The 16,298-nt window shown below is 33.6% G+C and overlaps 1 protein-coding gene across 2 annotated transcripts; it reads left to right on the top strand.

Moving 5' to 3' along the window:
* Window positions 1-381: 381 nt before the first annotated feature.
* Window positions 382-15,377, top strand: LOC105326089 (G-protein coupled receptor 83). 2 transcript variants are annotated; one of them, XR_010708571.1, is made up of 3 exons: window positions 382-627; window positions 13,384-14,986; window positions 15,129-15,202. XR_010708571.1 is itself a non-coding variant. In XM_011425943.4 (3 exons), the coding sequence occupies exons 2-3, from the start codon at window positions 13,519-13,521 to the stop codon at window positions 15,288-15,290; spliced, it is 1,194 nt and encodes a 397-aa protein (XP_011424245.3). In that variant the 5' UTR covers window positions 383-627; window positions 13,384-13,518; the 3' UTR covers window positions 15,291-15,377. The 2 variants fall into 2 exon arrangements, 1 of the variants encoding a protein (XP_011424245.3); XM_011425943.4 differs by having other exon boundaries at window positions 383-627; window positions 13,384-14,550; window positions 15,129-15,377.
* Window positions 15,378-16,298: the final 921 nt, after the last annotated feature.

Genomic DNA, 16,298 nt, shown 5'->3' with positions numbered 1-16,298 from the left:
TTTAATAATCACAGTGGAGAATAAAATGAATTAATCAATTAACCTTGATTTCTTGAACCAAAAATGAATTTGTACATCCCCCTATTTAATTATATGTATATATGTGCATACTTGATTGTACTGATGTCTGATTAATAGATTCATGTAATCTAATTCTAACGTTAACCGAGATATAGGTTATCTCAAAGAAAATAAATTAAATGTAGACACAGACCCCCACACCCCATACTCTCTCTCTCTCTCTCTCTCTCTCTCTCTCTCTCTCTCTCTCTCGTTAAATGAATGAACGGAATGCCTTCATCGACCTGGTCTAATTCGACATCTATTAACACATTAAAAGAAAGCGAGAGAATACTAAAAACTTGAGTTTTTATTCTGCACGGCATATATTCTGTGTCGGTTCGGTGCATTAGAAAGGAGCATAATTATACGCATGGATTCAATTATTAAAGATTCTATCAAGGGAACTTCTAAAGTTGGGGGCTCTTATAGCTAAGCATAAAATGATTATTGGTGAAATGTAGACTGCAAAGGCGACCACAACAAGATTGCCGAGTTGCCGTCCGCGATAGTTGTGTTTTGTACGTAGAGTTAGGATACTTGTGATATTGGCGCAAAAAAAGGAAGGTAGGATATTACAGTCTATAAATTTTTTAAATGTTTTTTTTTAAAAAGGTGTTTGCGTGAATTTTACTGAACTCGAAACAGAATGTACAGAAAAATGTGAAACCTAGTGTCTTTATTAGGATATTGTTTTGAAAAGAATTGAAAAATTTGTATACAAGAAAAGTACATGTAATGGTATTGGAGATCTCGGCTATTACGGCATTTATACATTTATTACATTCCTATACTGTTATAAGTAGCCTTTTGATAAAATACGAAAACGCAACGACGGAATTTAACTTTACTTAATAAGCACAGTTACAATGATACAAAATCTTCTGATTAACTGTTTGGAGAACATCTTAAGATAAATGCCTTTTGTCTTATTTTTGTTGCTGTTGTAAATTTATTCTTTTTCACTTATATCAAAAACATTTTCTTACTAATAAGAATATGAATAAAAAAAAGTGTATGCGCTCACCTTAATCATGCAAATTCATGTACATACATAGATTTGTCTTGTTACTAAACACAGGTAAACGTATTTTTAAGATATTCTCTATATCTTTTTTTTAAATAAAAAATTGACAGAACTTTATTATGTATTAACTAAATCTATTTCAAATGCAATTAAGACTACATAGTTATCCATTTTACGTGAATTTGAGATAAGCACATTTAGAAAACTCTGTAAGACATAACTTTGTCTTAGCTAAATTAATTTTCAATGCCTTGAGTTTATTAAATTTTCATTCAATTAATAATCAAAATTAAACAATGGTATAATATTTCAGCGATCTGTTAGGATTAATATCTAGTGAATAAAAGCCTACAGGCGTCTGTTTGAGATAGGAATTCCTAGGCCTTAAATAATGCTCGTTACAATAAAAGTTTGATTTAATTAATATAAGATCTATCGTAATTGGTGTTTTTTTTAATGAAAAATACTGGTATGTGTTTTGAACTTTCATTTTCAATGCAATATGACGCAAATATGTTAAAAATTTAGATTTTTTACCTTGTCTGTCGATGCAAGTTCAACTTGATTACATTTTTTCAGAAAAGTACTGATTTTCATCTTCTTTAAAAGATTAAGTTGTAAATAGAAATCCAGATTACTTTTCACATGATTTCATATAAAATGTCGACAATTTTTCTAAAAATTTTCTTAACAATTGATTTCATGCTTAGCCATTAAAAAGGGAAAAAGATGATTCACTTTTTAAGAAGTCGTAATGAATCCAGCACCTTATCATTAAATACAGTAATCTATACACTCTACTTGTACATCTAGACCTGCGTTCGGGCGACAAGACCGTACGTTATTATAAAATGCAGTGCCTCCTTTTTAAACCGTATTACTTATTTACTTACTTAGGCCTGTCGTTCCGTGAGGAACATAAGCCAACAATGACAATTTTTTCAACCGTATGTGTTGTATCATATTTCTGTGAACCACTTGTTCAATATGTGATTTTTTTTTTCGTTTTGGCATTTTCTCTAACCGCATTCTTTTTTATAAAACGAAATTATAGGCTCCTACATTAAAATTTCGATTAAACACCCGCAATTCAAACAGCAGCAGGCAGAAAACTAATCTCAGAGTTGTGAATTCGTTCAATTTAATTCCGAGAGATTAGAGTTTTCCATTTACGATTAACATTTCCAATTGTTTTGTATGCTGTATGTACATAATGCACTACATTATCTGCTAAAGGATCAGATTAATTCGTACCTAGTGTTTTGTACCAGGCGTACCTCAGATTTCGTAATCTATAATAATACCAGTCTCCAACCGAATAAGAATTTTGAAGTAGCGCATCATTGCAGTGAGATTTTCTCAAAATTAATCCGATTTTTTTTAATAATGAAGCCTACTACATCAGATCATTATAATGGTACATGCATTAGGTGCTTGTTTGTGAAAAAAGAATTCCCAAATGTAATTTGTTTAATATAAATCGAAAGCACTTTGGTACACTGTCAGTCAACGATTTTCAAACATGCGATAAAATAAATATAATGATTAAACCAAGCTTTGAGATTCCTTTATTTAAAGCACAGCGGGTTCGATGCATTTGGAGGATGGGTGGTCAAAATATTTAGTTATGGGGCTTTTTTGCGATGAACTAACATTTAATGAAGAAGAAAAATCCAATATATTTTGGCTTTGAAAATTGAATTTTTTTTTACTATACCTGCATACAGATCTCTTCTACTTAAGGATATTATTTATTAATTGATTAAAAAATAGCCAGGACCATATAAAGCCCTCATAAGCCAGACGGTTATTTATCGCGATAAGGGGAGTTAGCGTGTCTTTATTTGACTTCAGTGCATTGTGGTTGGCAGTTATCACCGTGTATGCTGTTTGATCTTTATTGTTACGACATGTACATGTACATTTAGTAATATATTCGCACTATGCATTTATATATCGAAGAACGGTCAACAATTGAAACGTTAGCTCTTCCGAAATATTAATCTTGGTTGGTCAAAATTGTTTTGATTTTGACCGTCTAAGAACAAAATGGGAGAAATGTTTCCAAAATAATTCAATAAATTATATTTCATGATACTATATGTTAAAAATGAAAATATCATATATTCGCGTCGGAGAATATTTCGTCTATCGTGGAATCACACACATGCAACTGTAAGCAATGTTGTCCCCAATCTAGTTTGTATACAATGTACATATACATTGTAGGACAAGTGTTATCATAGCAACTGTTGGTAAATTAAAGCCGATGTAATAAAAACAAAATAATATAACCGTAATTCGTTTCACAAAACACGTCAGAAACAGAACATTTAAAAAACAAACGCAATAAAATCGGTAGTTAACATTTCTGTCAGAATTAATAATCTTGAGCAATTTTAGTTACATAAGATAAGAGTCATAATGGAGAATGAACAGCTATAACTTACAAAGTCAAGGACCTAAAAATTCCTTTGCTGGATATTTTAGTCAACAAAATGTTCTGTTTGGTTTTAGAATCAGAACGTTCGGAATAAAAAAAACCCAACTAACCTTTCCTTATCTACATGCATGGTTTATTATTAAAGAGCGTGCGAATGTATTTCGGCAAATTATCGACCAAACAATAGCTTTAGCTTAGCTAAAGGACAGTGGCGTCCTTTGGACACAAAGATTAATGTAAGGTGATACAAGTTAATGAAGATAAAATAATGTTTGCTTTTAGCCTGATATTTGCACAGACGTTCTCTGGTTGATTTTTCGTTTGAATATTTTGGGTGATTGTCTCTTGATTAACCGTTTCGGTAAATGAATGGCTTTTTGCTGCCATCGACTTATTTTAGGGAAGTACATCCTCATGGTCCTTAGCTATAGATTAAAACATGCAACCAACGACGATAGACACCACATTTCTCGTGGTTTGATAATAAAACAGCTTGCAACTGACTTCCTTCAGAACAATAATTGAACGAACTGATTCCTTTTATTAATTGATTGATGAGTGATTTGATTCAAATCAACCTTGTTTGTAGTATACATTTATTCAAACAATATTTCATTCAATATAATATATTGATGGGGTTTGGGCAGCAGGCATTTTAGCCCTCTCCCTACATGAAGTTTTTTGTAGTCGTTACTAGAGGACGATGATTTTCAAATTTAGGTATTGCTCGTTATCCAGAGCCGCTGAGCTATGAGAGTTTTTTTTTTATGTCGTGTCTGAGCCTTTCGTGACAGCAGAACTTAAAAGTACCTCTGTGCAGAATTTGTTATATCTTGCAAACATATCTTTGGACCTCATTTGTTCCCTTATTGAACACGAATTGGCAAAACAAATTACCGAATTAACAGAATCTTTAGGGAGAAAATTGTCATTATGCAATGTTCTTCGTAATCGATTAAACAAAGGCTTTGTATCGATACTGTAAGTTGTAAGTCAAAACTTTATATATTTATATAATGATGTTAGAAAGCCTTTTCAATAACTTGCTTTGTAAGACAATTAGTAAATGTAGGAACTTTTTCATCGAAAATTATAAATGAATTCAAACTTAACAATGTTGTTCTAATTAATTGCTCAAACGAGATATCGTATGCATAATAAATGACATTTGATTTTTTTTCATATCTGTATATTTCATCTCAAGACAACTTAAAGAGCTTCGGTTTTTTGGGTTTTTTTTTTAAATTTTCAGTTCCTAATGCTTTGTAGAGAGTACAAAATAATGGACAGGGTTTCATTGGAAAATGTGAAAATATATCTTGTCTAAAGTGGAAATCAAAACTATACTGTTGTTTTTACTGACTTTAAACGTGAACATTTATGGGCAGTGCGCTTGTGTGCTTGGGGGGGGGGGGGGGGGGTTAGGGACTGAAGTTGGAGGGTTATTTTTTTAAATGCGCTTTCTGACTTACTTGCACACGAATCAACATCCCTCGTGTATTATTTCCTCAGTGGATTTGACTGATTAAAAACATGCGGCATTCATTCAATCATTAAAAGTGCCCCAAAAATGCATGCATGGTCGCAAGTATGGTATTAATTATGTCACCGAATATTTATTTACTTTTTTTTTTCATTTTAGCTAGGATACCGTGATGTTGTGTGCAATCGAAATTGATTGACTGCGGAAGTAAAAGAAGGCGTTTTTGCACATGTTCTGATCAAAGACACAACCACTGTAACCGCCATACCCTGAAACAAATAATTAATGAGACTTGTATTTACATACATATAATTGCAATTTAAAGAACAAATAATTCGTGTTATGGTAAGAATAATATGATTAAACCTTGACAAAAATATTTAGTGACCATAACCTTGTCGTGTTGTTCAGCAATAAAAGACAACCAACATCAAACAGAGAGAGATAAAGAAGCAATTGTTCAATAATTGGAAAAAAAAGAAGAAAAAAATATCTACAAATAAATTCACGACAATGAAATTATTATCTTGCTAGCGATGAAATTTCGGTTAACTGAAATGTGAACGACGTCTAAATGTAGTTTATTGAAATACTCGGCTATTTTCATTCACCATCATCTGATCTTGGACAGTTTAATGTAAATTACCAAGGTCTCTGTCTGTGAGCAGATCATCAATTACCTTTCAGCCATTTTCGTAGACTATCAATCAGTTTATCAGCCATGATAAATTACGATGTGTAGTTTACATATGCTAGAAACACTTTGCGTTATGAAAGAGTCTATTCTTTATAAAAATATTTTCAATTTAAAAACAGATGTGCATAATACTAAGTATTTGACCTGTACATACAAAATGTGCCCCAGAGAGAGATGGTATCAATCTTCACTCATTGATACCCACTCAGGTGTTTTCAATTGCTTTTGAAAGTATGTCATTAACACCAAAGCAATTGGGAGACATATTGATTTGAAATTAAATTGAATTGCGTTGATGATGAAATTAAATTGGGTTTGCGTTGATGATCAGCCCTTTTGAGTTTTGTTATCAAATAGCATATCGAACAGTCTTCCAATCATCATTTATGTTTTTACAAGTTTAATGTTTGGCACATGCGCATCAAGAAGGTGGAGGTCCAGTCTGGAATTTGCAAAGTTAATGAGTCTGCAATGTAAACGTATGAGACATAAACACCATAGCACCCTCTCCACCCCCACACCAAAACTGAAAGTATATGACATCAGTAGTTAGATCCCCAGAATATTTGTAGGAATCTACCTTCTGGTTCAAGCTCGGGACGCCCCCTCCCCTCCCCGTAACTTCTTACGATTTGGCCTTTTCATTTCTTTTCATTTACGAACATTTTGAACTTTTTAATTATTTTGGGGAGAGGTTTAAAATTTAAATGAACCTGTTACATCAACCCACCCAATCCCTTAAAAAATATCAATAAGTAATCATGGATACTCAGTGCAAATGAAATAGAAATTCTTTTCCAATGGGTGTAGGGTAAATATGCAATAGGCAAACTTGAGACAGCAGTGGCAGAATCGTTAACGGCAGCGAATCGTGACCTGAACAATGAAGCAATTATCTATCAGGTATTGTATGGTTGCCTGGCAATTGTACACGCCACACTAATGACTGTCATAAAAATAAAGATGCTCATCAATTCACACAGAAACGGTTCCTTTGTATCAATGATAGTGACACAAATGAACCGTTACCTGAAGGGAAGCTCTCTGGAGTCAATGGCTCAGAAGATGGTATGATTATTAATTGACATGACAAAAGAAACAAATAGTTAAGAAGTTTTTACAGATATCCAGCTGGTAAGATTGATGGTAGCTACATTAAGTTTTGGCGTGAACTGGAAACTGTATAGAAGCAATCAAGTTAGAATGGTCTTGTATTCTTTAATGCGCATGTAAATATAAGTGATTTAGAACAAAGTCATATACTTCTTACTTCAAGATATCTTTTTTTTTTGTGTTTATCTATCTGATCAATACCAAGCCCAGTTCTTTAGTTACTAAGCAGAGGACTATTATAATACCTTATACAGATGTTACGCGGATTTTTATAATAACCGGTCATTAAAATCAACATGAAAAAACCTATATTTAGAATTTTAGGAGCCACGTTCGGATTTTTTTCTGCAATATCCCAACTTAAAAGTTGGAAAAGCCAATTTTAAAGTTGGAGTTTCCAAGATAAAAGTTGGAAATTCCAACTTTAAACAACTTTTAAAAAATTGAATTTAACACTATACAAATAATTTTCAGATAATTCCTTGCTTTGAGAAAAAAGTGGGGGACCACCCCCTCCCGTTATAACATGCCTGTTGTTTGCTGCTGACTGTGGACTTTAACAACTTTGCTATTTTTCGTAGATATGCATAGACAATAACTTATATTAACATAGTGATTAGATCATAATTAAAAATTTCCATGATAAACATCTGGGTAGACAGAAATGTTATATGTAAGTTAAAGTGAACACTGTACTTTATATCAGTGTTTTAAAATTCTACATTTGGTAATTTTAAAAATGCATTTTTTCTCTCTCAAACGTCAGCATCTCGATTACAATACTACCTTGATACCTGAGAGTTCTTCCTTATATAATAAATGGTTGAATCCAGATCTTAATGCCATAATGTGGTCCCAGTGGGAGTTACGAGATTTATGAAGGAAAAAGAAATGAATTTTGGAGGCGTTAATGTTGTGGTCTATTGGCTTTTTGCTTGAATGAATGTCATGTACATTGCCTGTCTGTTATATTTTGGTTAAATTGTTGTATATTGAATGATGATTATAGAATGATGATTTGGGCTGAAGGGTTATTTGGTATATATTTCCAGCAGTTCGACATTATAAATGTCACCAGACAACAAATAATTACTTTAACTCATTGTTTCAAGCACTATTATCACTTAGATCATTATCTCTGTAAAGGAGTCTCTAGTCTGACTCTGAAAGAGTTTTGTAGGTGTATAACGATATTAGTTTGTTTTTCTCAGAGCCTTGTACCCAATCTATTTCTCTTTAAAATGAAATTTGTTTTTAACGGTAACAGCACCCCAATGTTTGCTTTTACTAAGGATTTGATTAAAATCTGGTTGCGGTCTGGCATCAGCGAATAAAAAAATGCCGCAAGCATCCCATGTGATTTTTATGGTAGATGGTATTATGTAAAACCTCAACTACAGACACTTTGCTTTATTTGATAAAGGGGAGACATATAAAAAAAAACCCAAAACAACCAAAAAACAACAACAACAAATAAACCAGACAAACAAAACTTTAAAATCCTTAAAGAAAGGGGAGGGGGAGGGGGGTCCAAAAAATTTAATTTTCTATATGTAATAAATAAAAATGGGTTCATTTCCGCAAAGGGACTACATACTACACTTATAATGGAGTTGTTTTTCTCGGCTTAACTTCAATACATGTATAAGGATACTGTCATGTTGTAAATATTAAATTTACTGGGTGGGTGTAAATACAAAATTTACGACATCATGTTGTAAATTTTGTATTTACACCCACCCAGTAAATTAAGCTCTAAAATCGTCCATAGATATAGCTGGCAAAGTCCTCTAGACTGATGATATTGCCAATGGCTACACTGAAATATTATCATTTTAAAACACTAATTAAATAGTTATTTTAATCAAGAAGATATGTATTGATATAACCATTTGCAAGATATCAGTTATTTCTCAAAATCAAAAATAAATAGACTTCATAATTTTTCATATTACATGTATATGTATTTCTACATATAATGCTTTGTTGATAAAACAAGTTACATGTAGTAAGAAGAACATGTCTCTGCTATTTGATAAGTCTTTGGAAGAAAAAAATCACGAAAGAGCAAACTCCAGCTTTTGATTATTCTGTTCGAAATTACGCCGATTGAGACCTGCCGTATGACGTTAAATCTTGCTGAATTGGTCGTTAATTTTAAACCCAAGCAATCAGCGGTGGCGCTTTAAGAGTGATGTTGCCCCCTTTTTTTAAGAAAAAAAATTCTCTATGGAAAATGTGCTATAATTATCGCATTCTACTGTTAGCAGAAATAATAAACCATTGTGATAATTTCATCCCTGAAGATTCACCGCAAGATGTTTATCAGATTATTGACTTCAGTGCCATTATTCACACAAAGATACGGTTTAACGAGTTTAAATCAAATTTCAAAAAAGTGGAGGATGCATGCAATTTCTCAGATTCAATGATAGTATCACAACGCTCTTTATATGTATTTAATACATTAATTACGTTTAAGTTCATCACCCTTTGCGTATTGTACTAGTATTCAATTTAAAACCTACGGTTCGGTTTATAGTAATCGGTGCGTAATTGCTTTGTTTTCAAGACCATTCTCTGACGTACTCACCTGATGATTAGCCTCGTTTTGGACGATGTCCCTTTGGACATTTGCTACAGTACATGTATTAAGGATACAGCATCTGTCATCAGATGTAATTGCGTCATTATTAACAGGAGCACGTGACCATTGGAGTGAAGGATCTTTATCGTGCTCACGCATACATTGACATGGGACGTCGGTATTTTATTTAACTAAGTTTCATCCAATGCTCCAAGTCTTAGGGCTGGATTTCATTTAAATATGATGTGTACATGTAATAAGCTTATAAAAGTTTCGTTCAAAAGAGATCGTGTCTAATATTTCGGGCTTATGAATACAAAAATAGTCTACCGTATATCCGGTATTTTTCGCGATGATCTAATTTTTGCTTTTTCGCGATCTCTTTTGAATCGCAAAATATTGAATGGGCAGATTTTATAATCTGTATCATTTTTCACGAGAAACTTTTAAAATCGCAAAAACATGACTGACGCAAATAAAAAAAATACTACACATTTTCTCCATTTTGCAAATTTTGGAACACGCAAAAAACAAAACACCGGATTTACGGTATTTTCAAGTTATGGCATTCGTTCAAAGAGACTTGTCTAATATGTTGGGCTCTGTCCTTAAAGAGATTAACATTAATCTTTTTAAAGTGATATATATGTCTGCCTTTGTCCCAGGTTGGTGATTGTAATGCTTCTTTATTTGAATAAAATCAGGAGCATATATATCTGTTAGATAAAAACAAATGTGATCATTAATGGATATGTATCCAATAACACACATTGACACTTACAGAAAACCGATTTTAGCATGGTTATTCCTGGAATAATATCCGGGGTTTAGTCACATTTGAAAGATAACAAATCTACCGGAATACGGGTGATATATAACGCGACCAACACGAACCTAAATAATGATAGTTATACTACGTAGAATATCAATTTGATAGTGACCAAATTTTTCTTAGATATATACTGGTATTTGATTTAGAGGTTTTGCTGCATTTAAAATGACCATCTTCTGCCCATTGGCTATTCCCGTCCCCATTGACAGCAAGAAATACGGCGATACACGAACCGGTTGCTCTGGGGACCAGCTAAAAATCAAACAATGGTGTGAAAATGTCTGTTCCAGCTGAGACCAAGTCTAAAATAACATTAATGTAACAGTTGTAACTCATTTTTAGCAAAAGAAAATCAATAGGCTGTCAGTGGTATAATATTTGTACTTAACTATTTAATTTCATCCATTTTCCTTCGGACCTGTCGGTATGTTTTCCCCCTTTTCCAATTTTTTTACCAGTGGTATTTCCCACTTACCTCAAGCCCAATAACAATTAGCCCTCCAATCCCCTAATTCCTCATTCACCCGCACAGATGAGAGAGAGAGAGAGAGAGAGAGAGAGAGAGAGAGAGAGAGAGAGAGAGAGAGAGATGGATGGTATTTTCCACTTACATGTTCCTCAACCCCAGTAATTTTATTCCATCTCTTCATCCCTAACCCATCCACCCACTTTCTTAATTTAAATAATAAATTTAAATCTCAGAGAGAGAGAGAGAGAGAGAGAGAGAGAGAGAGAGAGAGAGAGAGAGAGAGAGAGAGATGATGATGATTTAAAGAATCCCACATTTTCTTGAATTCACAGCAATGCTTTTCATTGTTATTCTTGTCTTCAATCTCTATTAGATCAAACATTTGGCACCCGTCTTTAAATCGTTTTCACGGCGGCAGCCATGTATAATAAATTCTCCCCAGGTTCCTTCTACCCTCGTTACACGAAAGTTCTTTCACAGGCATTCTGCTCTGCTCACGCAGAAATAAATCGCTTGCACATTAATGCATATTAACGATTTTAAGCAGCTAATTCTCCTGATGAGATGTTGTTACATCATGCAAATTAAAAATGCGTTTCAATGACGCAGTTGCATTAAATGAAATATTTATTTAATAAAAGATCTCACTTTAAAGAGTAAGGCGGGTTCTACTTGAAAGGTTAATGACATCATTAAGAAAATACATGAAGTTATAATACCTCCATCGAGAAATTTAAAAGTTTAATATATTTTTATATTGTTTCTTTTCAAATAAAAAGTATATAATAAGTATTTAGTTCTGTGAACATAACATATCATTAACCCTTCGTTCCGTGAACATACCTGAAAGAACCAACTTAAACTTTCTACAGAAAATCGGTTACGCAGCTTTTTCCAAACCACAGCTTACATGCATTATATCATAAAAATGTCATTTACAAAAATTTTGAATTGATCCTTCCTGTATAAGCCCCCCCCCCCCCCAAATGAATGAATTATTCATACGAATAAAATATTCCGTTCACATTAACAGCTACATAGCTACATGTATGTTAAACAATATAGCTTAAAATAAAAAGACCTTCTGAGATATATATATATATATATATATATATATATATATATATATATATATATATATATATATATATATATATATATATATATATATATATATATATATATATATATATATATATAAAAGCTTGCAATCAACTTTTCTATGTAGATTGCAGGGCAATATCTTAAGGCAAGTTTCTTAAGACTCTTTAATGTAGATTAAAACCTTCTAGAATTAATACTTCAATATTTCCTAGATCATTTTAAGGTGGTTCGTGGAATACTTCCGATATTAATTCCAGTATAAATTGCTTACGCATGAAAGGCCTTTACAATTATAAAACGAATTGTTCGGAGTGGTTTGCAAGATAAAAAAATCTTCATATCTTTCGTGGCAACAACAATAAGGAGAATTTTATGATAATAACAAAAAGTAAGGTTGATTTCACCCTAATCTCTATAAAACGTTTGATGTAGATTTGATCTGACTGTTCGGAATCATAACCCCCCCCCCCCCCCCCCCCCCCAAGACAGTATTTTATATATTTGAAAGTCGTATTTTAAATGCATTCAAGTGCATATTTCAGTTGAAAAAAATCCAACTTCAATTACCTTTTTCCTCACTTTTTTATGTTGACAGTGTGGCTTAAATTTGGAATTTCTAGTAATATAGTCAGTTGTCGATTTTTATTTTTTTTTTATAAACAATCAAGTTTTCTGAACAGTTGAAGTGCTCATCCATATTTTGTTTCAATGGCTTGTTCCACCGATAAGGCGCTGTATATTTCATGTCTGTATCAATCTTGAAAAAAAAACAAAAGAAAAATAAAATAAGCATATTTTTAAATAAATCATAATAACATCGTATATACATAATAAATTTTCGTACAAAAGCATTGTTTAAATATACATGTGCGAACCAGAGAGTAATGTGTTATGTATTTTATATATAGCTCAACAACTTGTATTCCAGTTTGAAGTTTTGAAAATAAATGTATTTAAATGTTAACAAAACCAAAATAAATATGATGAATAGCATTTAACCATCTGAAACCGAGCTCCATTTTTTTAATTAGTTGATAATTATAAGGTATGGTATGAAAAATTATTAATTGATGATGTAATAAACTCTTTAATAGGTGAACCATAACACGTCATGCTTTTCCATTCATGCACTCTTTTTGAGATGATGAATTATGAACTGTCTCTTCTGACAGGACAAAATGACATCGTAGTTTTGTTTTGATTTTTCGACACATTATCGTCCGTAATGTTTTATTAATAATCGATCTGTATTCATTAACGATACTTTCTAGTCCCTTGATCTCCTTACCACGAAATAACTAAGACTGACAAATTCTTAATTCATTTTTTCGTCACGGAAAATATATCAAAACCCTTGAGAGGAAAACGGAACAACGTGTGACAAAAATATTTCTTTGTTTTCAATATAATCTATGGGACAATTACACTAAGTTAATTGAAGTTTATTTATTAATCCAATGAATTTTAAAATTAGTTTTTAAAAGGATTACGTGCACCTGTATAGGTTCGATGCAGCACCTATCAGGTGATATATTTATGTATGTAACAAAGTGTTTATTTCATTTCAGGTGAAGCAGATATTGAAACCACCTGTTTAAAAAAATATTCCAAAGAACGTTGGCATGATCTAAGAAAGACATCATGTTTGAACACTGAGTAGTGCAAAGGATAGAAGAGTGGTCACAAAGATAACTGTTTCCATTATGGATTATTACGACCATATTCAACATATAGAAGACTTTCTAAAAGGCTTCGTGAACAGGTCTGAGAACCTGTCTGCCGTGGCCGCTTTCAATCTACACATGAAACTACCGACAAACGAGACAAACGTCACCGTCTTACAAAGGGACACAACAAGACATGTCGTGGGTAGTATCATTTTAATCACGGCATACGCTATTCTAATCTGTATTTCCTTATTCGGGAACAGTATAGTGTGTTACGTCATAATGCGGAATAGGAGAATGTACACCGTGACCAATTTCTTCATTGCAAACATGGCGATCTCAGATTTGTTTGTTACGTGTCTGAACGTTCCCTTCACCATTGCGAGAAATGTGTTGGATGAATGGCCTTTTGGTGACTTCATTTGCCATCTGGTGAACTTTTCCTTGATGATATCTGTATATGTATCCACATTTACGCTCACGGCGATAGCACTCGATCGCCAATATGTACTTCTATACCCATTGAAACCAAGGATTACAAAACGCACGGGAATTGTTATTCTCGTTTTGATCTGGGTAATTTCCTTTTTCTTGTCTCTACCCTATGGAATTTACACCGAGGTTACCGAAGTCTCTTTCGTGTCTAGATTTGTAAAAAGATGCAGAGCAGTGTTTCCAGAACCCAAAGCAGAATTTGAAATGACTTTAACACTAACGACCACGATTATTCAATATTTCATTCCTCTGACTATTATCGGTTTCTCTTACGGACGAATAGTGAGAAAATTGTGGCGGAGAACACATTTGGGAGCAGTAACGCATTCCCAGCAACGATCCCAGAACCGGGCCAAGCGTAAAAGCATAAAACTATTAATAACCGTAGTGGTCATATTTGCGCTGTGTTGGATGCCACTAAATTTATACCATATTCTGACGGATTTTCATCCTGACGCCACGGTCTTTCGATACGACAGTACGGTGTTTTTCGTTTTCCACTGGATCGCTATCAGCAGTACTTGTTATAACCCTTTCGTTTACTGCTGGATGAACGAATCATTCCGTAAAGAGGTAAATTCCTGTGTTGATGTTTGCTTCAAGTCTTGCTACTCGTCGTCATCTAGACGTCGCAACAGACACGGCGGCTCTTTTAGCGGTTGTGACTTCTTGAATCGTTGCAGGCGTAAAACCATGTCTAAAATTTTGCGCTCAAGCTCAACTTTCAGTACCATTCCATATTCTAACAAATCATATCGGCAACGGGAGTCTACAGACAAATCCAAGGATGACATTCCGTTGTACGAAACAAGCCAGACAATTGTTTACGATTTTTCAAACGTCTCGGCCGATTAATAAATGTTTGACTTTATCATGCAGATTATTGACTATAATTTCAGACGCTCTAGTTCCAGCCATTTATCTGTCTATCTTTTAAAAAGATATTTTTATACTATATTTCTAGTATTCCACAATATGATCGTCATTCACAAGTCTAGCTGAAATCCAAGTGAATATTCTGTTCACTTGTTTTCACTACTTTTGTCTGGTTTGAAATCTGTATTTTTTTTCAAATTTTTTTGATGTTTTACATGTTTGTGTGCCGTGCATATTTTTCCCTTTTTCTAACATCTGGATTTTCTTCTTCAAAGTGCCGAGGGGAAGTTCCACGGGAAGAGTCGTCCAATTTCATGAGAGCCAGGCGATTTTCCAGATTTCAGAGGGCATCTTTGATACAGGGAGAAAATATTAGTCCATCCATTCTAGATTTTCAAAAACTTCCTTTAAAACAGGACATTGTTTGTAAAAATTGATTTTGAGAGGTTTTTTTAATTGTCATTCATTTAACCTGTGTTCTTATTTACATCAACATGCTAGTTGTAATTGCGTGGAATTGCTTTTTAGCTCACCTGAGCCAAAGGCTCAAGTGAGCTTTTCTGATCACAATTTGTCCGTTGTCTGTCGTCGTTGTCGTCGTTGGCGTTGTAAACTTTTCACATTTTCATCTTCTTCTCAAGAACCACTGGGCTGATTTCAACCAAATTTGGCACAAAGCACCACTAGGTGAAGGGGATTCAAGTTTGTTCAAATGAAGGGCCACGCCCTCTTTAAAGGGGAGATAATTGAGAATTATTGAAAATTTGTTGGTATTTTTCAAAAATCTTCTTCTCAAAAACTATTCGGCCTGAAAAGCTCAAACTTGTGTGGCGGCATCCTCAGGTAGTGTAGATTCAAGTTTGTTCAAATTATGGTCCCCAGGGGTAGGGAGGGGCCACAATGGGGGGATCAAGTTTTACATAGAAATATATAGACAAAATCCTTAAAAATCTTCTTCTAAAAAACTATCAGGCCAGAAAAGCTTAAAATAAAAATGGGAGCCTCCTCAGATAGTGTAGATTCAAGTTTGTTCAAATCATGGTCCCCGGGGGTAGGGTGGGGCCTCAATGGGGGGATCAAGTTTTACTTAGGAATATATAGAGAAAATCTTTAAAAATCTTCTTCTAAAACATTATTAGGCCAGAGAAGCTCAAATCAAAGTGGAAGCTTCCTCAGGTAGTGTAGATTCAAGTTTGTTCAAATCATGGTCCCCAGGGGTAGGGTGGGGCCACAATGGGGGGTCATGTTTTACAAAGGAATATACAGAGAAAATCTTTAAAAATCTTCTTCTCAAAAACTATAAGGTCAGAAAAGCTTAAATTTGAGTGGAAGCATCCTCAGATAGTGTAGATTCAAGTTTGTTCAAATCATGGTCCCCAGGGGTAGGGTGGGGCCACAATTAGGGGATCAAGTTTTACATAGAAATATATAGACAAAATCTTTAA

The sequence above is a fragment of the Magallana gigas genome, chromosome 8 (assembly GCF_963853765.1).
Source record: "Magallana gigas chromosome 8, xbMagGiga1.1, whole genome shotgun sequence".
NCBI lineage: Eukaryota > Metazoa > Mollusca > Bivalvia > Ostreida > Ostreidae > Magallana > Magallana gigas.
The sequence above is the reverse complement of the archived record's forward strand: the minus strand, read 5'-3'. Positions and strand labels throughout refer to the sequence as shown.